Genomic DNA, 25,110 nt, shown 5'->3' on the forward strand with positions numbered 1-25,110 from the left:
AATTGACCATATTAATGATTCATCTCTTCGACGAAAGACATCAAGGATGCACTAATAAAAGTCAATTGTTTGAGCTGTGATTTAAAAATTTTAGTTGTATTATTATTATTATCAGATATAATTTATGATAAAATGACAAACGTTCGATGTTACACGACAGTTTACTATTGATATTTGAGGAATAACAATTTTATGGATTCTTTCAAGTAAGTTATGGAAAATGCCAACTACAAATTTTAGTTAATTACATTAAAAAAAAAGTATCCCACATCCTCATACATTAATGATAAAGTAGGCATAATTTATATTTAATTTTAGAGAGTAACCATCTTCACTTTAAATTATTTCAAGTTAACAGGAGAAGAACACATGTCCACTTGAAACATTTAATCTAATGCATTATATATGGTATTAAAATATGATCTAGAATATTAGTTTGAATTTAAAATCAATTTGGAAATTAATTTCCCATTAAAGGAAAAGAATCTAAATTAATTTATTTGGAATGACCTTGTGTGATTACACGGAAAAGATGGTGACCCATCAACAAAAGCCGATAATACCAAATAAATCCATTTCAAAACCTGGATTAATAATATGCCCAAGTTGGTGATTATTATTAATCTAAAGATATGATACAAAAGTATCTTAAATGCAATCATAATTAATTAATAAATCTTGTCAAGTGCTAGACTTGTCAAATGCTCAAAACAATATTGCCAAAAAGTAAACTCTTTATTTTAAAACATAAAATAAATGCCAATAAACCTTCTACAGTGAGCAATAGGAGAATCCAACTATAGTTATCGAATTTCAGTTTTAGTTTTTTTTTTTTAAAATTTTTCCTCATTTTTTTGATCTGATGTCAAGATGGTGTCGATCCGATGAAATATGACACTCAATTATGTAGTACTACCATCAATATTCCATATAAAAAATGGTTAAATGAATTTTTTTTTTAAATACAAAGTGCGTGTACACATTCGACATGAGTAAATACAGACCATTTGCAGCTCAATCGACATATAGTGGAAAAATTGCGGTTGAAGTACCTCTTGTCGTCAATGTTTTCATGATCAGAACCAGTTTATCTTATAAAACGATTCAATTAATTTGATTATTCAACTAGAGAGTCAGAACAGAAATGTTCGCGGTCTGTTCTAACCGCGGAAATTTTGAAATATTTGATCAAGATTATTTTGTTGACTAACTCATTTGACTTGTCTAGCTTTGATTCCAAAATTTTTACCTCAAACAAAGAATGACTCTTACTCATTCAGTAAATGAAAAAATTGAAATCTTCTGTACTTTTAAAATTTTGAATAAACCCATAGAAAGGCCAATTAAAAAGCAGAGTCGGTCACCTACAGTGGAGTAGGAGTCATTCATGAATCTAGTGCCTTTTTTTATTATCATTTTATTATTATATTGTTTCCTTTGGACAAAATATTTTTTCTTTTATTTCCATTAATAAAAACCCCACAAAGACTGAGGGCCTCGGAGCTAAGACAAGTTTACGAAATTACAAGGACAAGAATTACTGTGCCATATGATGAATCTCTCATTTCTGATGCTACTAAATCTAGCTACTACTATACAGAGTAATCGCGGTTTGATTTAATTTCTTGGCAGAGGGGAAGAGAAAAGAAAGCTGGACAGGGACCCCCTAAAATATCAAATTCTTGCCAACCGGATAGAGATATATAGAGAAACGGACCCTTCTCTTCTCATTTGATGGCTACTGAAAAGAAAGATTGATCCAAGTTGTTCATCTCAAAAGTGTTGGATTGCCAGTTGGGTTTTTGGAGACAAGGGGATTTTTCCAAAAAAGAAAAAAAGAAGAAGCCATAGTTTATTCGTTCTCCCTGTGATAATCTTTGGACTGAAGTTGAGTTGCAGTTTTCTTTAAAGCCTGAAGATGATGTGAAGCTGTGAAAATCATTAAGTTTGCATGGCGAGTAATAGAGTGGGAGAACCTTCATCTACTTTATCAGACTCGGGAGCTTCACACCATCATCATCAAATCCCATTCGGGATTCCTCACATGCTTCATCATTCCAACACAAGCTTCATGTAATCGAATCGCATGATCAGAATTCTATTTACTTGTTCTTTTTTTCCAGATTCATGATTCGTGCGGTGTTTCATACTTCTGACACGGGTTTTTGTTTTTATTTCTTTTTATGACAAAAAGAAATCACGAGGTATCTGATTTTGATTTTGGAGAACTGGAAGAAGCAATAGTACTGCAAGGAGTTAAGCTCAACAATAATAATGAAATCAAACAAAGTATACCCTCTCTCTCTCACACAGTGTAACTGGTCTGTTTGTGTATTTTTTTAATAAGTCTGGGTGGGGCGGGGAACTTGCCATTTTTGATAGAGAAATCATTTTTGAGCAAAGGTTCGAATGGCGTAAGATTTCGAATAAGGAAGGAAACTTGATCAGTTTTCATAATTTTACCGACTCCATAACTGCTGCGAGAGTATAAAGGGAGATTAGGTTCCTCCCCTTTCTATGAAATGCAAATTAAAGCATGTAATTGATCTGCTGAACGATTCTTAAAGAATTTGTTTTTCGTGATTTTTCTGCAGCTTTATATTCTACAGTCAAGCCTGCAGCAACTCTGGAGATGTTTCCTTCTTGGCCTATCAGATTCCAGCAAAGAGTACTTTCATCCCTTTACAATAATCTGCTTCATATTTTGACCATTTGAAGCTTTTATCTGTTAGGATCACTCTCTCTTTTTGCATGAAGCTCCGGGGGAGGGATGCATAAAATTTATCTTTTAAAATGCTTGCAAAAAAGTGGTTTCCAAATAATATTATTTGACGTGTTCTCTTCTGGTGATTCATCTTTTTACAATGCTGCAGGGAAGCTCGAAATCTGGAGAGGAGAGTACTGATTCTGGCCGATCACCACTGAACACACTTTCCTCCACCAGATTGGAGACTGAGTGCGAGTCTCCCATCAGCAGGAAAGCATCACCGGACCACCAGACCGCGGCGGCGGCGGCCTTTGACCACAATCACCGCCACCTTCAGCCGTTGCAACCGCCGCTACTGCGGATACAACAAGTGGAGATGGCGAGTGGAAGTGATAGCCCCGAAACGGAAATCTCACAAGCTATTGCAGCTGCAAAACAAACCCCAGATAAGGTGCTTATGTTTTCTGTCTCTCAATCTTTAATTCTTCTTCTTAACCTCACAATAACAACAAGAACTCATGAATAGCTGCCATCTTCCATATTAACAAGACAAAATAATAATATACTTATAATAAATCTATCCGAAAATCACAAAAAAACAGCAGATCATTTATATCATAACTTTTGTTCTGAAGCTTCTGATAACGTATGGATTTTCTGATTTTTTTAATGAGTTTTCTCTGTCATCTATCCCAAGAACTGGAGTTTCCTTTCTTTCTGTTTTTCTTTCACGCTGCTTTTGCTTTAATCTTCATAGGTAATAGAGCAACCAAATCCAAGAAAATTTAATGGCAGGCTATGGGACTGAATATAGTGAATATTTTTTGGGCCATTTTGCCGGTCAGCTTATTATTATTTTTTCAAGAAACAGTGTACATATCAGCATCACAACTCAGAAAATGCCCATATAAATATTCTCTAATAATTACTAACTTCGTATAGTTGGTAAAAACAAAAAAATCAAAAGATCTTCCAAAGATTTTGCCATTTATGATTAATTATGTTTTTTTTTTTTGTAAATCTCGTTTTCTCCACGTCATAATAATAATGAAATTATATAAATATTTTCAACATTATCAATTACAAATATGTAAAATACGGACCAAAAATTTCTTGTCAGTACCATTTATACCTTCTTCTTTTACTGTTGTTTATTTTAGAAAAAAGACGACTTTTCTCTTAATTCTTTCTTAAAAATATGCAGAGAAGAAGGGGGCCGGGTTCGAGTTCAGAAAAAGTTCATGATGCTAAGGTGATGATGATTGGTGAAAAGAAAACAACGTTTATATATATGCACATGGGGGCACACACCAATATAATCCTGGATTTAAATATCTTCGTAACATATCAATATTTATTCAGAAATAATTAAAATCTAATGTTGAATCTCATGATTTGCTCTCTTTTTTTAGACATTGAGACGTTTAGCTCAAAACAGGGAAGCAGCAAGAAAGAGCAGGATCAGGAAAAAGGTCGAATATATATATAAAAAATATTTATTAAAAATTTGATTCTTTGTTATGAAAATTAAAGATCAACTACATATCTACTCTTCACCAAACCAAAATTTGCAGGCGTACGTACAGCAGCTAGAATCAAGTAGGATCAGGCTCTCGCAACTTGAGCAAGATCTTCAGAGGGCAAGGTCACAGGTAATGAATAGAAGTTTGAAAATCGTGACCAAGAATTAAATGCCCGCAAAAAATAATTTTTTTAACGAAAAAAATTTAGGAAATGCTCCGAAATTAATTTTCTGAATATCCCTTTAATCGTCTTCTCAATTATTGTGGTCAACAGGGACTTTTCTTAGGAGGTGGGGTCGGTAATGGTAATATCAGCTCCGGTGAGTTACACACACGCTGAACTACCTACCCTCTTCTGCATACTAGACAACAATAACTTTCTATATTTTTTTAACATACTTTCCATGAATATTCCTTTCAATTTTTCTTTTTCTGCTGAAAACTCGTATGTTAAAAATATGTAAAAAACCAACTTTATAATTTGTCACTTTTTTCTTTTATTATGTGGTTTTGAGATGATTCCCTAAAAATTTCACCTTTGTGTCAGCATGGTAAGAAACAGAGAATCTTTGAGGCAGAGTTGTGTGTGGTGGGGTTTTTAGGTTCATAAGGTTATAATATTGGTCATGGTGCAATGTTGTTTATTTTGATGTGAATTTATAATATTCACGAATATAATTTGGAATATTTTTAGTTTAAATATTTTATAAGGCTCTCTTCTTTTATTACAAAATGATGATTATAAGTAGGTGATATTCACTGTAATTAAGTCTTCCATTCAAATTGATTTGGTAAAGATACCATACTGTCAAACATTGTAATATAAAACTTCTACTTTTAATGACAAACTATGGTGATATTCATGTTGCTTAAGTCTGCCATTCGCATTGGTCAAATATATATATATATATATATATCATATTGTCAAACATTGTAATTATTCAACTTTTATAAACTTTTGATTTAAGTATCCACAATTTTTAGTACAACCTGCAGCATCCTCAATTTACAATCTAATCAAAGAAAATCTAGATATTTGTTCAACTATATAAATATTATTAGCTAATTAAGTCTATGCTATATATATATATATATATAAACGTTTAACAAATATATATTTCATTGAATTAATATTGTAGGTGGTGCAGTATTTGACATGGAATATGCCAGATGGACAGACGAAGATCATGTCCATATGACGGAGCTGCGAAGCGCATTGCAATCACATTTATCAGATGGTGATCTGAGGGTGATAGTTGATGGTTACATAACACATTATGACGAAATCTTTCGTTTGAGAGGAGTCGCTGCTAAATCTGATGTCTTCCATCTCATCACGGGAATGTGGACTACACCGGTCGAGCGTTGTTTCCTTTGGATAGGTGGCTTTCGCCCTTCTGATTTAATCAAGGTTTGGATGATATATTGCTCTGGTTGGATGATCCCTAGAGCTTGTAACCATGCATTGTCTTACATCTGAGATATGACGTGTTGTTTTTCTTTTGTCAGATGTTGATATCGCAATTAGACCCCTTGACGGAGCAACAGTTAGTGGGGATATATGGTCTCCAACAGTCCACACAGCAGGCGGAGGAAGCTCTTTCCCAAGGACTCGATCAATTACACCAATCTTTGCTTGATGCCATAGCCAATGCCTCTCTTAACGATAGTATGCATCATATGGTGGTTGCTCTCGGCAAGATTTCCAATCTCGAAGGTTTTGTTCGTCAGGTATTCGACATGCATATCATGTGGATTAATCTTTTCAAGACTTCATGGTTATTTGTGATTGATATTTTTGTTTTCCAAAAAGCAGGCCGATAATCTAAGACAACAGACCCTTCACCAGTTACGGCGTGTGCTAACCATTCGACAAGCTGCGAGATGTTTCTTGGTGATCGGAGAGTACTACGGTCGATTACGAGCTTTAAGTTCTTTATGGGCTTCTCGTCCAAGAGAGTGAGAACAAATTCATAATTTCACGTATTTTGTCGGAAATTTCTGCTAATTATTTATAGTTCGTTTGATATATATCCGATCCTGAACAATTTCAGGGCTTTGATCACGGATAATAATGGGGAAATGACTCCGAATATACAAATGGTACAATCCTCTCATCAGATTAATCAGTTCTCACACTTCTGATAATTACCAGTTTCTTTAAAATTAGATCGATGGAATTTATGCTGTGTCAGCATTCAGATTTATATTTAGGGTTTTGCTTCTCTATTAATTTTCTCTAGCTTTTAGTTAATTATTATATATTAAAATCTTATATTATAAATGTAGTTATTAATCAATTTCATGTACATTAAAGCTAATAGTCCACCGGAATCATGATCACAAGTGGCACGTTTTCTTCAACTAAATTAAAAGAAATCAAATTTCCGTAAATATATTTACAAAAAATATTTAGACAGATCGATTGCCAAATATATATTTAAGACATGGGATGTCAACTGAACTAAAAAAAAAAATTATATCTCGTATGCTATTATTATAGGCCTGAAAATTGTTCAGTATCCTACTATTTTAACTGAATAGATCATCCTAAGATAATTAATAATTATCCTAACTAATTATTATAATTTGTCTTATTATTAATTTTTGTGTTTACATGTTATAATAACCATAAGATTATGCTATATATATATATATATATATATAAAAGATGTGTTTAATGGTAAAAATTTGTGTGAAACGGTCTTACTGGTGCTATTTTGTGATACGAGTATCTTATTTAGGTCATTCATGAAAAAATATTACTTTTTATGCTAAGAGTATTACTTTTTATTGTGAATATCAATAGGATTGATCCGTCTCACAGATAAAGATTCGTGAGACCGTCTCACAGATAAAGATTCGTGAGACCGTCTCACAAAAAACCTACTCGTGGTTAATAGTAATCTTTTACTTTTATTATTTAAAAAATAAACAACATATGTATCCAATAATTTTGGTGAATTAAAATAACTCACGTGTGAATTAATAATAATTTACATTTTTCAATAAAAATCAGAATCCAAACTTTACAAATACAAACCGAAAAAAATTATTTATTATAAGCGGAGGTAAAATCGTAACATGTCACTTAATCATAATTTCAATCATAAAATTTATTAATCGAAATAAACATTTTATTGCTTATTCATCATTATTTCACATCTTACAAAATTAATTTAATAATATCAGTATCATTTATCCATATATATTAGTCTCTGACAATATTACATACGCCACAATATACACCCAATAATCGCTAATAAATGGTTAATGAATTTGAGTTATTGGATCTACCCTGAGGTAATATCGTCCCGTTGCATTTACGGGGCTGAATCCGCTCTAGGTTCAAATCCAACCCGATCCGTGGACAGTTCTCTGAATTGCGATTGTTTACTTATGTTTCTTGTAAGAGGTCTCACGAATCTTTATTTGAGAGACGAGTCAATCCCTACCGATATTCACAATAAAAAGTAATAATATTAGGATAAAAAATAATATTTTTTCATAGATGACCCAAATAAGAGATATGTCTCACAAAATACGACCCGTAAGATCGTCTCACATAAATTTTTGCCTAATTTGTATGGAATGGTTGTTTGGTCGATGGAGTACGGTGTATTTATTATTTAAGCACCAAAGGACAACGTGTATTAAATTAAGCATTATTGAAGAGGTTGCGAAGCTTTGTCTGTTTTCTGGTTTATATCTTATTTAATTACAAACTTTATACATTATAAAATATAAATAATGGATCCTTTGTTTACATTTATTTAAATCCCTTTTCAATTTTTAGTTGAATAATTCAATAAAGAAATCTCAACATTATTTACATAGTATAAATTGTTTGATTATAATATTTACATATGGTATAAATTTTTTTCTAAAAGTAATTTATAATGACATCATAACGACGTAATTAACATGCAATTTCCCTTCACATTTAACAACAATTTGTGTCACAATCAGCGTGCCTTGTCAAATTTAATTAATTTGTATATGGTAGCAACCTTTTGTCAAATTAGGTTATGCCAATCCAAAGTGAGACCAAACATTAAATACTATGTTTTTATATTAAATGAAAATTCTAGTGCTTTATCTTGTTCCATCAAGTCCAAGTTATTGATCATGGGTTATTTTATTTAAAAATGTAGCGATTTAATTAAAATATTACATAAGAAACACCCATAAGAATTAAAGAATAACAAAATATCCGAGAAATTATATTATGATTTCATTTTTTTAAAAAAAAGATATATAATGAAAATATGTTTAGAAAGTCACTCACACAACATTCTATACCTTTTTTCGTATTCAAAATTGATAAAATGTAACCGATTATATATTATAGTTTCATCTTACTCAAGTTCCGTAAAGGATTCGAAGTATAAATCATTATGTTATCTTATTATATAGATTTATCATTTTATCATTCGAACAAACAGTGTTATATATAATCTTACGTCGTCATTATTTTGGGATCGGTAATGAGTAGGTCTCTTGTGAGACGGTCTCACGAATCTTTATCTGTGAGACGAACCTTATCGATATTCACAATAAAAAATAATACTCTTAGGTACCGTTTGGTTCATGGGATGAGATATATAGTATGAAGATAATTAATATTTTGTAATAATAAAATAAATAGAAAATGATAGTTAATATAGTGTTTGATTTAATTGATTTGATTGATTAAATTTGAGATAATATGATATTATCATTATGTCATTGTTGAAAATATTAATAGAATATTAATAATATTTATTTATTAAGGGTAATATCGTAATTTTATATTATTGATTTGATTGATGTGAGATAAATTATTACGAATTTGATTGATGTGAAATAAATAATTAATAATTTGATTGATCGAGATAAATAATAATTGTACAAAACAAGTGATATGATATGACTATTTATATTAGTACTTATAAGTACTTGAACCAAACAGTACATTAGTATAAAAAAGAGACCCGTTTCACAAAATACGACCCGTGTGACCGTCTAACACAAGTTTTTGTCATCATTCATAGTTTTTTCAAATTAAAAACGTTTTGATCTTGTCAAGAGTGACCATCAAGCTAAGAATTCTGGCAAGAAAAGGGTATTATTGTATCATAAAAATCAAAATATATGACAGTATAAATTATATTTGTGTCTCCCGACATTGAATCGGCCCTTAATTACCTGCAAACTTGGAAAAATTCAATGCCGAAGTGGTTTGAATTTTGTCAAATTACAGCTCATATATACGATTTGTGATTTAAAACAATCTTGTATTAGTTAGTTGATGTTATAAGGAAATAGTCAGTCAACAAATTAAGTATTTTTTTAGCGTATTAGATGAGCGGTAGATATTTGTTCTGATAATTTGTTGCTATTATTATTTGAATTTTGTCATCATCATAAAGGTTGACATTTGCTTAAATAATAGATATATGTAGATAATAATTTGATGATTGAAATAAAGTAATTCATTTTAGTTTTGTTCATGGTTGGTACTGAAGATTATGGTACACTTGGATGGATTGAAACTCTTTTGAAGTTGATGGGTGAAGTTAGTTAAGAATAGATCTCCTGTGAGACGGTATCACGTATATTTATTCGTAAGACGGGTAAACTATGCACGTATTTACAATAAAAAGTAAGCAAAAACTTGTGTGAGACGGTATCACGGATCGTATTTTTGTGAGACATATATCTTATTAAGGTCATCCATAAATTCTTTTTACTTTTTATGCTAAGAATATTAATTTTTATTATGAATATCGGTTGGGTTGACCTGTCTCACAGATAAAGATTAGTAAGACCGTCTCACAAGAGACCTACTATAAAAAGTAATATTTTTTTTATGAGTGACCCAAATAAAATATATTTCTCACAAAATTAACTTGTAAGACTGTTTCACATGATTTTTTGTGCTTGTGAGACAAGATTCTTGCCATATTAAATTTTTTGTGTAAAAAATATGTATTATTTTATTAATATAAAATTCTTATAGATCAGTGATTAGATAAAATTTAATGAGATAATTTTAACTTTTAAATAAATTAAAAATAAGTTAGAGAAAAAAAGAAAAAAGACAGGAAGATATTCAAAAATTACTACTAATATCATCAAAGTTAGCTAATAAATATCATGAACTGATAAAATTACAGAGAAACATTGACGTCGGACATATAAAAATTAGTTATTATGAGATAAACTTGTTGAAAATTTTAAAAGTACTTCTGAACTAAAATTCAACCCTGTCTTGTCTAAATAATAATAATAACAAAATATTCAAGCCTTTTTAGATTCTTCGGCCATAAGGAAGGGCCCACTTGAAGAAGGACTGATAACCAAATTATTGGGGCGTCCAACTGGGAAAGTGGGCCTAAAGTCATTTAACAGGCTCCATTTTCAATGGTATTAATTAAGATTAACTCAAAATACATGTTCCATTTCTTAATATGAATTAATCACTTAATTTTATAGATAATTTTCTCTTTTATCTGATTATCCTTATTTAATTATATTTGTGATCTTAGTAAATACGACAAGATAATATATGCAAAGATTTGTATTATGTTATTTATCCTAAAAATAGGGTGATTGTCAGACTCTTAGACACTTTCTTTATTCTCTTATGATTTAGAACACTTAAATTAATGTATTATATTAATGAAGAAATTGAATCCAGCATTAACAAAAGCATTAAATCGTACAAGGTAAAATTTTTATCCCCTATGTGTCATGTGTTAATTATTATTAAGTAACAAAATGCAATCATAATTGGCAAAAACTTGTGTGTCACGGATCGTATTTTGTGAGACATATATCTTATTTGGGTTATCAATGAAAAAGTATTACTTTTTATGCTAAGAGTATTACTTTATATTGTGAATATCGTTAGGATTGACCCATCTCACATATAAAAATTCAAGAGACCGTCTCACAAGAGATCTACTCATTATAATTTATCCAACTATCATGTATAGATTACCAATTACAAGTTAAAACGAAACACAAAAATTCTTATGAGATTATCCTACTGTTCATTTTTGTGATATATATCTCATATTCGACCCATGAAAATGTAATATTTTTTATGTTAAAAGTATTGTAATCCATGTACGAAGGATTTAAATTTATGAGACCGTCTCACAACATATACGATACTTGAAATGAAATTAGTTTCATGCTTGTAGTGTTAGATATAAATCGCCAAAAAGAAAAGTTAAAAAAGGGAAAAATTTAATGATAATCGTTGGTTTATCAGTACCACTGGAATTGGATAGCATGTACTATCTTCTGCTGTTGGGTTTTTAATAATAAATTTTAAAATAATTTTTTTTCCAAAAGTAATGCAAGTCGTGGCGTTTTGCAGTACCAATAGGGGACGATGCAATTAAATTTGTAATTTTTTTTTGTAATTTTTTGTTTCTCTTTCATATAATACATGTTTATTTATTTAATAAATTGAGATTTAAGGTCACGTACCAAACACGCTGATTTATTAATTCTTTAGAAAAATAATTTTCAAAAAGTGAGATGATCTCATAGATTTTTATGTAAAACGAGTAAAAAATGTCCATGCCTACAATAAAAAAAATAATTTAATATAAAGCAATAACTTTTCATAAAATGGGTTAGGTCCGAGAACCATATTACAAAATTGGTACGTAAAACTATCTTATTGAAATTTTTGTTATTTTCAAAAGTGTTGTGAATCGGTAAACCACATTTTTTTAAAAAAAAACCATATATTTTTATAATTTATCTTAGAAAAAGTTTTAATCTTTTTACTTTTTTAAAAAACGTTTACTCATATTTAAATATAGGTTGGTTTAATTTTTCTAAAAAAAATAAAAGGTGTATGTGTGTTAGTTTAAAAGATACATGTGTGTGTCCTTGTTATGCACACGCAAAATTCTCGAAAAATGAAAGAAAATGTGTATGTTTTCTTCTTCTTTTTTTTCCTATTATTATTCATATTTCTAAGAAAGTGTGTATGAATGTATGTGTGCATGAATAGACACATATTCTTTTTATAATTTTTTCGAAAACTAAAAAGATATATTTAAATATATGATTTAAAAAAATAAAAAGAGCGTAATTTCAAGAATTTTGCGTATTTTGACGATTATTATCCCGATACCATTATTATTTTTTATTAATCATGATAGTAAAAAAACTTTACTAAAAAAATAGTGACACATATATATAATGTGTGAGAACCCGAAATTCCAGCAGTAGCTAGCATTTTGCAGCAGCTAACAAAATTTAGCATCAAGGCAAAGAGTTCAGCAGAAGCTTCCAGCAACAACTGATATTTCAAAAGCTGTTATTTTCCAACAGACATAATCCAGCAGCAGGTATAATCCAGCAGAAGAAGAGTTCAGTAGCGTGAGATTCCAGCAGACAGCTACTGATTCTGCTTATGACTTGTAACTGAAACATTTATCATGGATTAAAGGCTATAATGACACATAATAGCAGATTATGACCATTAATTGAGAGGCTAACAGTCAGAAACTTTGCCTATAAGTAACACCCTTAAATATCTGAATTGGTGTTACACAAATCTTGAGTATCATTTGAAAATTCGAGTTAAGAGAGTGCCTATTTTCGAGCAATAGAAACCAGTAGCAAGAACAAGCAGATTCCAGATTTCAACCGAAACTTTCTAGCAAATTACAGTAAGTGGGCTTATGTATAAATATCTTGAAATCAGTTTGATAATTCCCGTTTTATGTATTTCTGATATCTGATTTTGAAGCACTGAAACCTAGTGAACTAATGGTAGGAATATATATTCTGAACATTACTGAATTCTGATTACTGATTACCGGCCTCATCCCTTAGAGGAGAGAACATATAGGTGATTGATATCAGTTTAGCCATGAAATTCACAAAGAGCAAGAGTCCCAAACTTCGATGGAAGCTCCGATCCTGAGGTCGGACAGAATTGGATGAAGGAGGTGGAGAATCATCTTCGACTACTTGAGGTTCCACAAGGGATCAAGGTAGATGTAATTACACATTTTCTTGTGGATAAAGCAGCCAAATGGTGGGAAGGAGTATCACCAGCTATGTTAGGAACATGACCTATCACGTGGCAAAGGTTCCGAGAGGCATTTCTAAAGCAGTACTTCTCGACAGCAGTTCGAGTGCAGAAGCTGTCAGAATTTGAAAGTTTGGTTTAAGAACCAAACATGACAGCAGTGGAGTATTCATCTAAGTTTCACTCATTAGGAACTTACTCCCCAACTATCATGAGAGACGAAGCCTTGAAGATACATCGCTTCAAGAAAGGATTGAATAGTCGTATTCAATCTGCCCTTGCTGTTATCGAGCCCAATAGCTTTGATGAATTGATGGGAGCCGCCACCAGGGCTGAGAATGATATCAAGAGGCGTGAAGGTGAGAACAAACTCAAACGTCCTCAGTCAAGCCAGTACCAATCGTGCCAACAATTCAAGAAGCCTAGGTTCTCAAGCAATCAGTTTACCAGTGCTCCAGCCAAAGGAACCACTTCTTCTCAATCAAGCAGAGAGTAAGTCAAGTGCCAAACTTGTGGATTCACTCACACTGGTGAATGCCGTAGGAATTCTAGAGCTTGTTTTCGTTGTGAAAAGATGGACCACCGCATTGCTCAATGCTCTTTTCCAGATCCAAGGAATGGTCCTGCAGGAGGAACAACTCCAAACAAGCCTAAGGAGAACAAGCCAAATGCTTGAGTCTATGCTATCACTCAAGAAGAGGCTGACAACTCAAATGATATCGTAGCTGGTACCACTCTAATCAATAATATACCTGCTTATGTGTTATTTGATTGTGGTGCTACGCATTCATTCATGTCTAAGAGATTTGCCAAGAAGTTAGGAGCTAAGTCTGATAACTTAGAAGAATCATATAGAGTAGCAACTCCTGCAAATCGAATTTTAGAAACTCGCACTCTATATCGAGATGTTATTGTACTCATAGAAAATAAGAATTTCAAGGCAAACCTAATCCAACTAAACATGGTAGAATTCGATGTAATTCTTGGAATGAATTGGTTAGCCAAGAATTATGCTTTAGTAGAGTGTCATGGAAAGACGACAACCATCCAAGCTCCACACCAAGAGAAACTGCTATTGCATGGTAAGACAAAAGAAAGAAAGACTCTTCTTTCTGCTTCTCAAACTTGGAAAGCCATGAAGAGTGGAGAAGAAGTTTACCTAGCTATGTTAAGCGAGGTAAAGGAAGAAACTACACTTGCCCTAGAAGAGATTCCGGTAGTACAAGAGTTTCCGAATGTCTTTCCTGATGAACTACCTGGCGAAATTCCCTACCGCGAAGTGGAATTTGAGATTAATTTAGTACCCAATTCTACACCAATCTCAAAAGCACCATACCGTATGGCTCCAGCAGAGTTGAAAGAACTCAAAGAACAACTTCAAGAATTGTTGGATAAGAAGCAGATCCGACCCAGTACATCTCCGTGGGGAGCCCCTTTACTATTTGTGAAAAAGAAAGACGGGATTATGAGGTTATGTATCGACTATAGAGAGTTGAACAAGATTACAATTAAGAATAAATATCCTCTCCCGAGAATAGATGACCTTTTTGATCAATTGAAAGGAGCCAAGGTCTTTTCAAAACTCGATCTGAGGTCAGGATACCATCAACTGAAGGTCAAAGCGGAAGATGTCCCTAAAACAGCTTTCAAGACAAGATACGGCCATTACGAGTTTACAGTGATGCCGTTTGGACTGACCAATGCTCTAGCAGTATTCATGACCTCATGAATAGAGTCTTCAAACCATACCTCGATAGGTTCGTGGTCGTATTCATCGACGATATTCTGTTATATTCTCCAAGTTAAGAAGACCTACAAAGAACATCTTCGTCTCACCCTCCAGACGCTGAGAGAGAAGGAACTGTACGTCAAGTTCAAGAAATGTAAATTCTGGCTAGAGAGCGTCACATTCTTGGGACACATAATATCAGCAGCAGGAATATCTGTGGATCCTAAGAAAGTTGAATGCAATCTCAGATTGGCCTAAACCAAAGACTGTGACAGAAATTCGAAGCTTCTTGGGATTAGCAGGCTATTACCGAAAGTTTGTTGAAAGATTCTCTTCAATAGCAATACCTCTCATCAAACTCACACAGAAGAACTCAAAATTTCAATGGAGTGAACATTGTGAGAAAAGCTTCGAGACTTTGAAGAAAAAGCTTACCTCCACGCCAGTGTTGGTATTGCAAACTGAAGGCAAAGACTTCACCATCTACAGTGATGCATCTAAAGAAGGTTTAGGATGTGTACTTATGCAAGAGAGAAGGGTGATTGCATACGCGTCGAGACAGTTGAAGCCCTATGAACAGAATTACCCAACAAATGATCTCGAACTAGCTGCAGTGGTGTTCGCATTAAAAATTTGGAGACATTATCTTTATGGAGCCAAGTGTGAGATTTTCACTGATCACCAAAGTCTCAAATATTTGTTCACTCAAAAGGAACTAAATATGAGACAAAGACGGTGGATTGAACTCATGAAGGATTACGACTTGACGATAAGCTACCACCAAAGCAAAGCCAACAAGGTAGCAGATGCTTTAAGTCGAAAGAATACGAATAAGGTGATCCTGACATCACTTTCAGCACAACCATGCCTTCGAGAGACAATCAAGATAAGTCAAGATAGAGATTCTGCTTTAGTGAAACTGAAAGAGCAAGCTAAAGAAGGGAAAATCACCAGATTTTGAGATATACAACAAAGGAATCTTGTGGATGAAAGGACGATTGTGCGTACCAGACATTGATAACCTTCGACAAGAAGTAATGTCTGAAGCACAGTAAATCAAAATTTTCAGTTCATCCTGGCAGTACCAAGATGTACAAAGATTTGAAGAAAAATTTCTGGTGGAGCGGAATGAAGAAAGACGTGGCAATGTTTGTTTCTAAATGTCACGTGTGCCAGCAAGTCAAAACAGAGCACCGGAGACCTGGTGGACTTCTTCAACCATTAAAAATCCCGATTGGAAATGAGAATATATTTCCATGGATTTTGTAGTTGGTTTACCCAAGTCGAGACAAGGTTATGATGGAATATGGGTAATAGTAGATAGACTCACGAAATCTGCGCATTTCTTACCTGTCCGCATGTACTATAATTTGGACAAGTTAGCCACATTGTACATGAATGATATCGTGCGATTACATGGAGTTCCAGCTAGCATATTGTCAGACAGAGATCCTAGGTTTACATCTCGATTTTGGAAGAGCTTTCAACAAGTTATGGGGACGAAAGTTACTCTTAGTACGGCATATCACCCTCAAACTGATGGCCAAACTGAGAGGACAATACAAACTCTTGAGGATATGTAGAGAGCGTGTGCTCTAGACTTCAATGGTAATTGGAGTGAACATCTGCCCTTAATCGAGTTCGCATACAATAATAGTTACCACAGTAGTATTGAAATGACACCATACGAAACTCTATATGGACGAAAGTGTCGATCACCACTGTATTGGGATGAAGTAGGGGAAAAAGCCATCGTTGGACCCGAACTAATCCAAGAAACAGTGGATAAAGTTGCTATGATCAAAGAGCGACTAAAATCTGCACAAGATCGACAGAAAAGCTGGACTAACCTGAAAAGAATGACACGTGGAATTTGTAGTGGGCGAAAAGGCATATGTGAAAGTGTCACCCATGAAGGGTGTAATCCGATTCAATAAGGCTGGGAAACTGAATCCCAGATATGTTGGACCTTTTGACATTCTAGAGAAAGTGGGAACACTTGCTTACAGATTGGCACTTCCCCCTGATATGTCAAGGATCCATAATGTTTTCCACGTGTCACAGTTAAGAAGATATATTTTCGATCCAAGTCATATTCTTGAAGCTGGACCACTGTTGGTTGAGGGAAATTTAAATGAAGAACTGAAGTATGAAGAAATTCCGATTCGGATTGTGGATAACAAAGACTAAGTAATAAGACGACGAACTATTCCATATGTCAAAGTACAAAGGTCCAATCACACCGAAAGAGAATCTACTTGGGAGTTGGAAGAAAAGATACGATAACAATACCTTTACCTCTTTGAGGATCATGTATAACCAAGTTCCGGGGACGAAACTTCTCATAAAGAAGGAGGGATGTGAGAACCCAAAATTCCAGCAGTAGCTAGCATTTTGCATCAGCTAAAAAAATTCAGCAGCAAGACAAAGAGTTTAGCAGAAGCTTCCAGCAGCAAGTGATATTTCAGGAGCTGTTATTTTCCAGCAGACATAATCCAGCAGCAGATATAATCCAGCAGCAGAAGAGTTCAGTAGCGTGAGATTCCAGCAGACAGCTACTGATTCTGCTTATGACTTGTAACTGAAACATTTATCATGAATTAAAGGCTGTAATGACACATAATGGCAGATTATGACCATTAATTGGGAGACTAACAGTCAGAAACTTTGCCTATAAATAACACCCTTAAATATCTGAATTGGTGTTACACAAATCTTGAGTATCACTTGAAAATTCAAGTTAAGAGAGTGCCTATTTTCGAGCAATAGAAACCAGTAGCAAGAACAAGCAGATTCCAGATTTCAACCGAAACTTTCTAGCAAATTACAGTAAGTGAGCTTATGTATAAATATCTTGAAATCAATTTGATAATTCTCGTTTTATGTATTTCTGATCTCTGATTTTTGAAGCACTGAAACCTAGTGAACTAATGGTAGGAATATATATTCTGAACATTATTGAATTCTGATTACTGACCTCACCCCTTAGAGGAGAGAACTTATAGGGGACTGATATCAGTTTAGCCATGAAATTCACAAACGTGCTCAGTGCTTACTTGTTAAATTTCTGATTTCTGTTCTGAAAATAAGAGTTTCTGTATAATATTTGTATTACTGCTACTGTTGAAAATGACTTTGAAAACTGGGAGTTATTCTCGCCCCCGCTTACTGAGTGACAACCATACCACTAACCCATCAAACCCATCTCAGATAAGAACGAGGAACAATTATTAGAAGAAGAAGAGCAGATCCAGTTCTAGGGCTGGTGAAGAAGACTGTCATTTCTCAGTTCTAGTTTATGTTTTTTCGTTGTATCTGTTAAGACGTTGTTATATTTGGTTTTATATTTTCGCTGTAAAACATTAATCATTTGACTTTGTATCAGACAATGGATATTCAGTATTATGAATAAAAGACTGATTTCTGATTTTTTACTTCTGAGGCTTGTTGTTTTCGAATGTAAATTTGAGAGCAACGCTGGTGTCGACCAACCCCATCCCAGGGGCGTGACACAAGGTCTTTTACTTTTTTTTAAAAATCTGCATATTCCAGTTGTTACTATTATGCCAATTAATAATCATAGTACTAGTGAAATAAAATAAAAATTAAGTAGACCGATACATATACGTCTTTCTATTTTTTTATAAAACTTAACCAAATATATTTAAAGATAAGTAGAAGAATTTTTAGAAGATTAAAATGAATAAAGTTTAAACAGTCTTTTTTAAAAATAGTTTACCAGTTCACCGCAATTTAAGAATGACAAACACTTTAATTAAACGGTCTCGCGAATAAATGATTTAGTGGAACAACCAGCATGACTTTTCTCACGAACCATGTAGACATTATGCGTAGCTAGGAAATTAAGCAATTGAGTACTACTTGTCGTCTGTCCAGGACATAAATAAATGATATATGTATAGTTTTAATTTGTAGTAATTATTACATAAAAATACAAAACCTTATAAAAAATATTATCAAGTAAAAAGTTTTAATTTGTAATACTAACTACAGTGTAAATTTATTTTCTTTCGGAAGATAAAATTTGTGGGAATATTGTTCAATTTTTTGGGGGATAATTATTAAGTTATTTGCTTATTATTAATTAATATAACAATTGAGTGATTATATAAACAATATTTCGATCTGCTAATTGATACGACATCCAAGAATCTGCATCAACATGTTTAACGTTGTGGTGTGAAAAAATCTTGGTACTTATTATTATATTCACTCGATATACGCGTCTGAGCAATGCAGCTGAGCAATCAATCTTAAATTTTTTATTCTAACTTTTAAAAACTATATATAATCTTTCGAAAATTATATACCAAACCCAAACCTCTGAGTTTATTACCTATATTAATAATTAATTACTACAACTCATAACATATTTATTTACAGTCCAAAAATTGGATTTATATATATATTATTTATTACTGCAATTCATAAAATATTTATTTACAGTCCGAAAATTGCAATTCATAAAATATTTATTTACAGTCCAAAAATTAATAATTAATTACTACAGTTCAGTAGCGTGAGATTCCAGCAGACAGCTACTGATTCTGCTTATGACTTGTAACTGAAACATTTATCATGAATTAAAGGCTGTAATGACACATAATGGCAGATTATGACCATTAATTGGGAGACTAACAGTCAGAAACTTTGCCTATAAATAACACCCTTAAATATCTGAATTGGTGTTACACAAATCTTGAGTATCACTTGAAAATTCAAGTTAAGAGAGTGCCTATTTTCGAGCAATAGAAACCAGTAGCAAGAACAAGCAGATTCCAGATTTCAACCGAAACTTTCTAGCAAATTACAGTAAGTGAGCTTATGTATAAATATCTTGAAATCAATTTGATAATTCTCGTTTTATGTATTTCTGATCTCTGATTTTTGAAGCACTGAAACCTAGTGAACTAATGGTAGGAATATATATTCTGAACATTACTGAATTCTGATTACTGACCTCACCCCTTAGAGGAGAGAACTTATAGGGGACTGATATCAGTTTAGCCATGAAATTCACAAACGTGCTCAGTGCTTACTTGTTAAATTTCTGATTTCTGTTCTGAAAATAAGAGTTTCTGTATAATATTTGTATTACTGCTACTGTTGAAAATGACTTTGAAAACTGGGAGTTATTCTCGCCCCCGCTTACTGAGTGACAACCATACCACTAACCCATCAAACCCATCTCAGATAAGAACGAGGAACAATTATTAGAAGAAGAAGAGCAGATCCAGTTCTAGGGCTGGTGAAGAAGACTGTCATTTCTCAGTTCTAGTTTATGTTTTTTCGTTGTATCTGTTAAGACGTTGTTATATTTGGTTTTATATTTTCGCTGTAAAACATTAATCATTTGACTTTGTATCAGACAATGGATATTCAGTATTATGAATAAAAGACTGATTTCTGATTTTTTACTTCTGAGGCTTGTTGTTTTCGAATGTAAATTTGAGAGCAACGCTGGTGTCGACCAACCCCATCCCAGGGGCGTGACACAAGGTCTTTTACTTTTTTTTAAAAATCTGCATATTCCAGTTGTTACTATTATGCCAATTAATAATCATAGTACTAGTGAAATAAAATAAAAATTAAGTAGACCGATACATATACGTCTTTCTATTTTTTTATAAAACTTAACCAAATATATTTAAAGATAAGTAGAAGAATTTTTAGAAGATTAAAATGAATAAAGTTTAAACAGTCTTTTTTAAAAATAGTTTACCAGTTCACCGCAATTTAAGAATGACAAACACTTTAATTAAACGGTCTCGCGAATAAATGATTTAGTGGAACAACCAGCATGACTTTTCTCACGAACCATGTAGACATTATGCGTAGCTAGGAAATTAAGCAATTGAGTACTACTTGTCGTCTGTCCAGGACATAAATAAATGATATATGTATAGTTTTAATTTGTAGTAATTATTACATAAAAATACAAAACCTTATAAAAAATATTATCAAGTAAAAAGTTTTAATTTGTAATACTAACTACAGTGTAAATTTATTTTCTTTCGGAAGATAAAATTTGTGGGAATATTGTTCAATTTTTTGGGGGATAATTATTAAGTTATTTGCTTATTATTAATTAATATAACAATTGAGTGATTATATAAACAATATTTCGATCTGCTAATTGATACGACATCCAAGAATCTGCATCAACATGTTTAACGTTGTGGTGTGAAAAAATCTTGGTACTTATTATTATATTCACTCGATATACGCGTCTGAGCAATGCAGCTGAGCAATCAATCTTAAATTTTTTATTCTAACTTTTAAAAACTATATATAATCTTTCGAAAATTATATACCAAACCCAAACCTCTGAGTTTATTACCTATATTAATAATTAATTACTACAACTCATAACATATTTATTTACAGTCCAAAAATTGGATTTATATATATATTATTTATTACTGCAATTCATAAAATATTTATTTACAGTCCGAAAATTGGAATTTTAATTATTAGGCTAGAAAAGAACACAAAATTTCACGTCAGGGGATGTCATTCAACATGCGTGATTAATTGGTCAAGTACTGAAATAATGGGGAATTGGGCCTTCTGTTACTTTGTCACATGTTTCTTGAATTTGCTTATTAATCGAGCAGCACAAATACAATGCATGTAATTATTTTTATTAAATAGATGAAAGCCAAACAATTTATGACACATCGAACACGCACAGCGCCATATAGGGTTTCTCAATAATTTGGTCGAATAAAGAAATATTTGCTAATATATTCCTTTGGTTGTATTTGAACAGGATAATATTTTGGATTTGTGGATGAATTTCAAATAAAATGATTGGAATTCCAGATAACTTAATAGGTTGTAGGCCGTATATTTGAAATTCAATCAGAAAAATAATATACTTGAGAAACATAAGTGATTTCAAATCACACATTTTATATATTATTTTCTCTAAAAATAGTAATGTAATATTGAATGATACTGTGATACTTTCAGGAAAAGTTTCTGATAAATTCTCCTTTTTAAGCCTTGAATATCAATATCACAATTTGTTTTTAGCATATGCAAAATAGAATAAGTTAGCGGAAAAAAATATGTTCTCTTTTTTCCTTCACATATTTGCTTAATTAAGAAGACACGGAATTCCGGTATAGAGATATATCTGAGTAGGTCTCTGGTAAGACTAAGATGGATCATGAGATGGATCTATCCGATCCATATTTAGAATAAAAAATAATATTTTTGAGATTAAAAATAATATTTTACATGAATCGGGTCGGATATGAAACACGTCTCAATAAATTGATTATGTATATATCTCTTCCAAGACCATCGTATCGTGCCTTTCTTTCCACATTTATCAGAGAAGAGAACAGCAAGTACTGGCCCTGTTCAATCAGTCTTGCCGGCCCGAATTAACCTAGGGTATATACGATCTTTATCCAGTTTCTATCTCTCTTTTTAAAAAACACCGAATGAATATTAAAAATAAAAATCTATTTATGAATAAAATGAGACTTTTTTCTAAAAATAAAACCTTTTCAAAGAGCTCTCATGTTATTCGATTTTGTCTAGGCTAGGTATAAATCAAAATTATAATCATTAATATGAGCTAGTAACTTAACATGTTTTCTTTGTTTTGTGATATTTCTAAGTTCACGCAACACAATATGATTGTAACTACTTTTTGGAGTATTATGTTGAGCATTCATTTGCCATGTGTGTATATGGTTTTTTTTTTTTTAAATTTCGTTTTGCACATATGATTGAATCTTTGTGAATTTGGTATTTAATATTGTCAGAATTAAGTTTTAATTTTGTATTTTTCAATTTTAAGCAATTTTATATTTTTTATGGATAGTCTAATGTGTCATTGCATACGTGAGCATCATGTCGACACTGCATCAACATTGCGTCAAAAAAAAAATGAACAAGATTGCATTAATATGAGAAAACTATTTTTTTGGTCCAGTTTGTACGACTCTTTGTGATTTTGGTCCTCAATTTTATCAAATTTTAGTTTTAGTCTTGTATCTTTAATTTTTTTAGGTATTTTTATTTTTTTAATGGGAATGCTAATATAGCACTATAAACATGGATGTCAAATAATTGACTGGATTGATGTCACATCCGAAAAAGGAATAAATTTGCCCCAAAAAAAAAATACGGCGGACCGGTAAAAATGAAATTTGACAGTTGAAGACTAAAGCCAATGGGCACATATTGAAACCCCTATTCCAGTACTGAATTCGAAATGATTCGCAAGTAACTCAGTAGCGTCTTGCTGCCACTATAAATATTCGGGGTGGCCGGGTTTAAATACCATTACCAGAAAAAGTGTCATTTTCTACCACTAACTGTTCAAGTACGATTTAAATGGCGAGAATCTCATCAGATCCTCTTGTTATCAGTAGAGTGATCGGAGATGTTGTTGATCACTTCTCCACCACTGTTATAATGAGTGTCACTTACAACTCAAACAAGCAAGAACTGCACAATGGCTACGAGTACTTTCCTTCTGCAGTCACTTGTAAACCTAGGGTTGAAGTTCATGGAGGTGATCTCAGATCATTTTTCACCCTGGTAAGTTACACTTGTTGATTTTACTGTACAAGTTACTGGTGATAACTAGTTATGTTCTTCGTTTAGTATCTTAACCACATGGTTGAAATATTTACTTTCTTTTGTTTTTGTTTGATCAGGTTATGACAGACCCGGATGCTCCAGGTCCAAGCGATCCGTACCTTAGGGAGAACTTGCACTGGTATACATATATATATACACATAAGACATATATTCTTTTGTGTATATATCGAGAACAAGAAGAAGAACAGCAAACTAAAATTTTATGGTGTAAATGTATATGACCTAAGTTCATTAGCGTACTAGGGTTCTTCCAACTTCATGGAGTAATATTTTTCGTTAACAGAAGTTCATAGAAGATATATACTCGAACATCTTCTGTCATACATAAACTATGATTTTAATGTCATTCAACCCATTCTATGGTGATCAGCACATCCCTAAAAATATTCTTGCAAAAAAAGTGAATCTGGAGAAGTGATAAAAAGAAGAGAACTTTCAAAGATACCGACCTATTTGTGAAATCGAGATAAGGTTTCTTGCATATTATATTTCATTGTTGCTTTTGTTTTTTGAAGTTTTCAGATATATATACATGTTAATTCGATCATTCTTAATTAACTTTTAGAATGCTAGAAAGGAAATAAACAACTTACTATTCGCGGTGATGTGTTTTATATATTTTGGAGAAGGAAATTATATGTTTATGATTTGACAAACTGACAGGATGGTCACAGATATCCCAGGCACCACGGATTCCTCATTCGGTATGAACAAATTATTCTCCACCCACTAGCACAAATTAGAATAAACTAATTTTTTTAAAAAGGGCAATAAATGTAAAAAAATTTCCAGGGAAAGAAGTTGTTAGCTATGAAAAGCCAATGCCAAACATCGGAATCCACAGGTTTGTATTTCTTCTGTTCAAGCAACAGAAGAGACAATCAGTTAACCCACAAGTCTCTAGAGATTGCTTCAGTACCAGGAAATTTGCAGAGGAAAACGGGTTAGGTCTTCCTGTTGCTGCTGTTTTCTTCAATTGCCAACGCGAGACTGCTGCAAGAAGACGCTAGCTAGCTAGCTGGATCGATGGATGTGGGCATGTGGCTACATATAGAATATGGGATTCGGCTAGCATGGAAGAAAAACTGGGAAATCATAATGATTAACGTAGGTTCTTGTTGTAGTGGGAGCCAAATTTTCCGCACAATTAATTGGTATCCATGAATTGTGCTAGTAATGCTTGATGATTTCTACTGTTAGGAATAAGTTTCTAATTTCAATCCATCTTGGAATGATTTCTTCTTCTTGTTTTTTTCTTTTCAAAAACTTGCGTTTGTGATTAGATGTGGGCCATTAATTATATGATATTTATCCCTTTTAACGATCGAGGACTGTGGAATGTGTGCTCGTAAAAAATATCGACCAGCGAACGAGTCATCTTATATTTTAAGTGTTTGTACAATAAATTATGTTTTTTAAAACCTAATATAAGTATTTATTCTTTGCATGACTCATTGTA

At 32.5% G+C, this 25,110-nt stretch overlaps 2 protein-coding genes across 2 annotated transcripts; both read left to right on the plus strand.

Annotated features, from left to right (window-relative positions):
- Nucleotides 1-1,470: 1,470 nt before the first annotated feature.
- LOC142548322 (transcription factor TGA9-like) lies at nucleotides 1,471-6,570 on the plus strand. The gene is made up of 12 exons (XM_075656631.1): nucleotides 1,471-2,073; nucleotides 2,195-2,289; nucleotides 2,595-2,668; nucleotides 2,874-3,158; nucleotides 3,912-3,959; nucleotides 4,120-4,179; nucleotides 4,282-4,359; nucleotides 4,505-4,550; nucleotides 5,370-5,641; nucleotides 5,740-5,961; nucleotides 6,047-6,189; nucleotides 6,285-6,570. Exons 1-12 carry the CDS (start codon nucleotides 1,952-1,954, stop codon nucleotides 6,373-6,375), a joined length of 1,536 nt encoding a protein of 511 aa, XP_075512746.1. The 5' UTR covers nucleotides 1,471-1,951; the 3' UTR covers nucleotides 6,376-6,570.
- A 16,811-nt stretch (nucleotides 6,571-23,381) lies between these two features.
- LOC142519581 (protein CENTRORADIALIS-like) lies at nucleotides 23,382-24,772 on the plus strand. The gene is made up of 4 exons (XM_075622625.1): nucleotides 23,382-23,588; nucleotides 23,708-23,769; nucleotides 24,315-24,355; nucleotides 24,444-24,772. The coding sequence occupies exons 1-4, from the start codon at nucleotides 23,382-23,384 to the stop codon at nucleotides 24,659-24,661; spliced, it is 528 nt and encodes a 175-aa protein (XP_075478740.1). The 3' UTR covers nucleotides 24,662-24,772.
- Nucleotides 24,773-25,110: the final 338 nt, after the last annotated feature.

The sequence above is a fragment of the Primulina tabacum genome, chromosome 1 (assembly GCF_025594145.1).
Source record: "Primulina tabacum isolate GXHZ01 chromosome 1, ASM2559414v2, whole genome shotgun sequence".
NCBI lineage: Eukaryota > Viridiplantae > Streptophyta > Magnoliopsida > Lamiales > Gesneriaceae > Primulina > Primulina tabacum.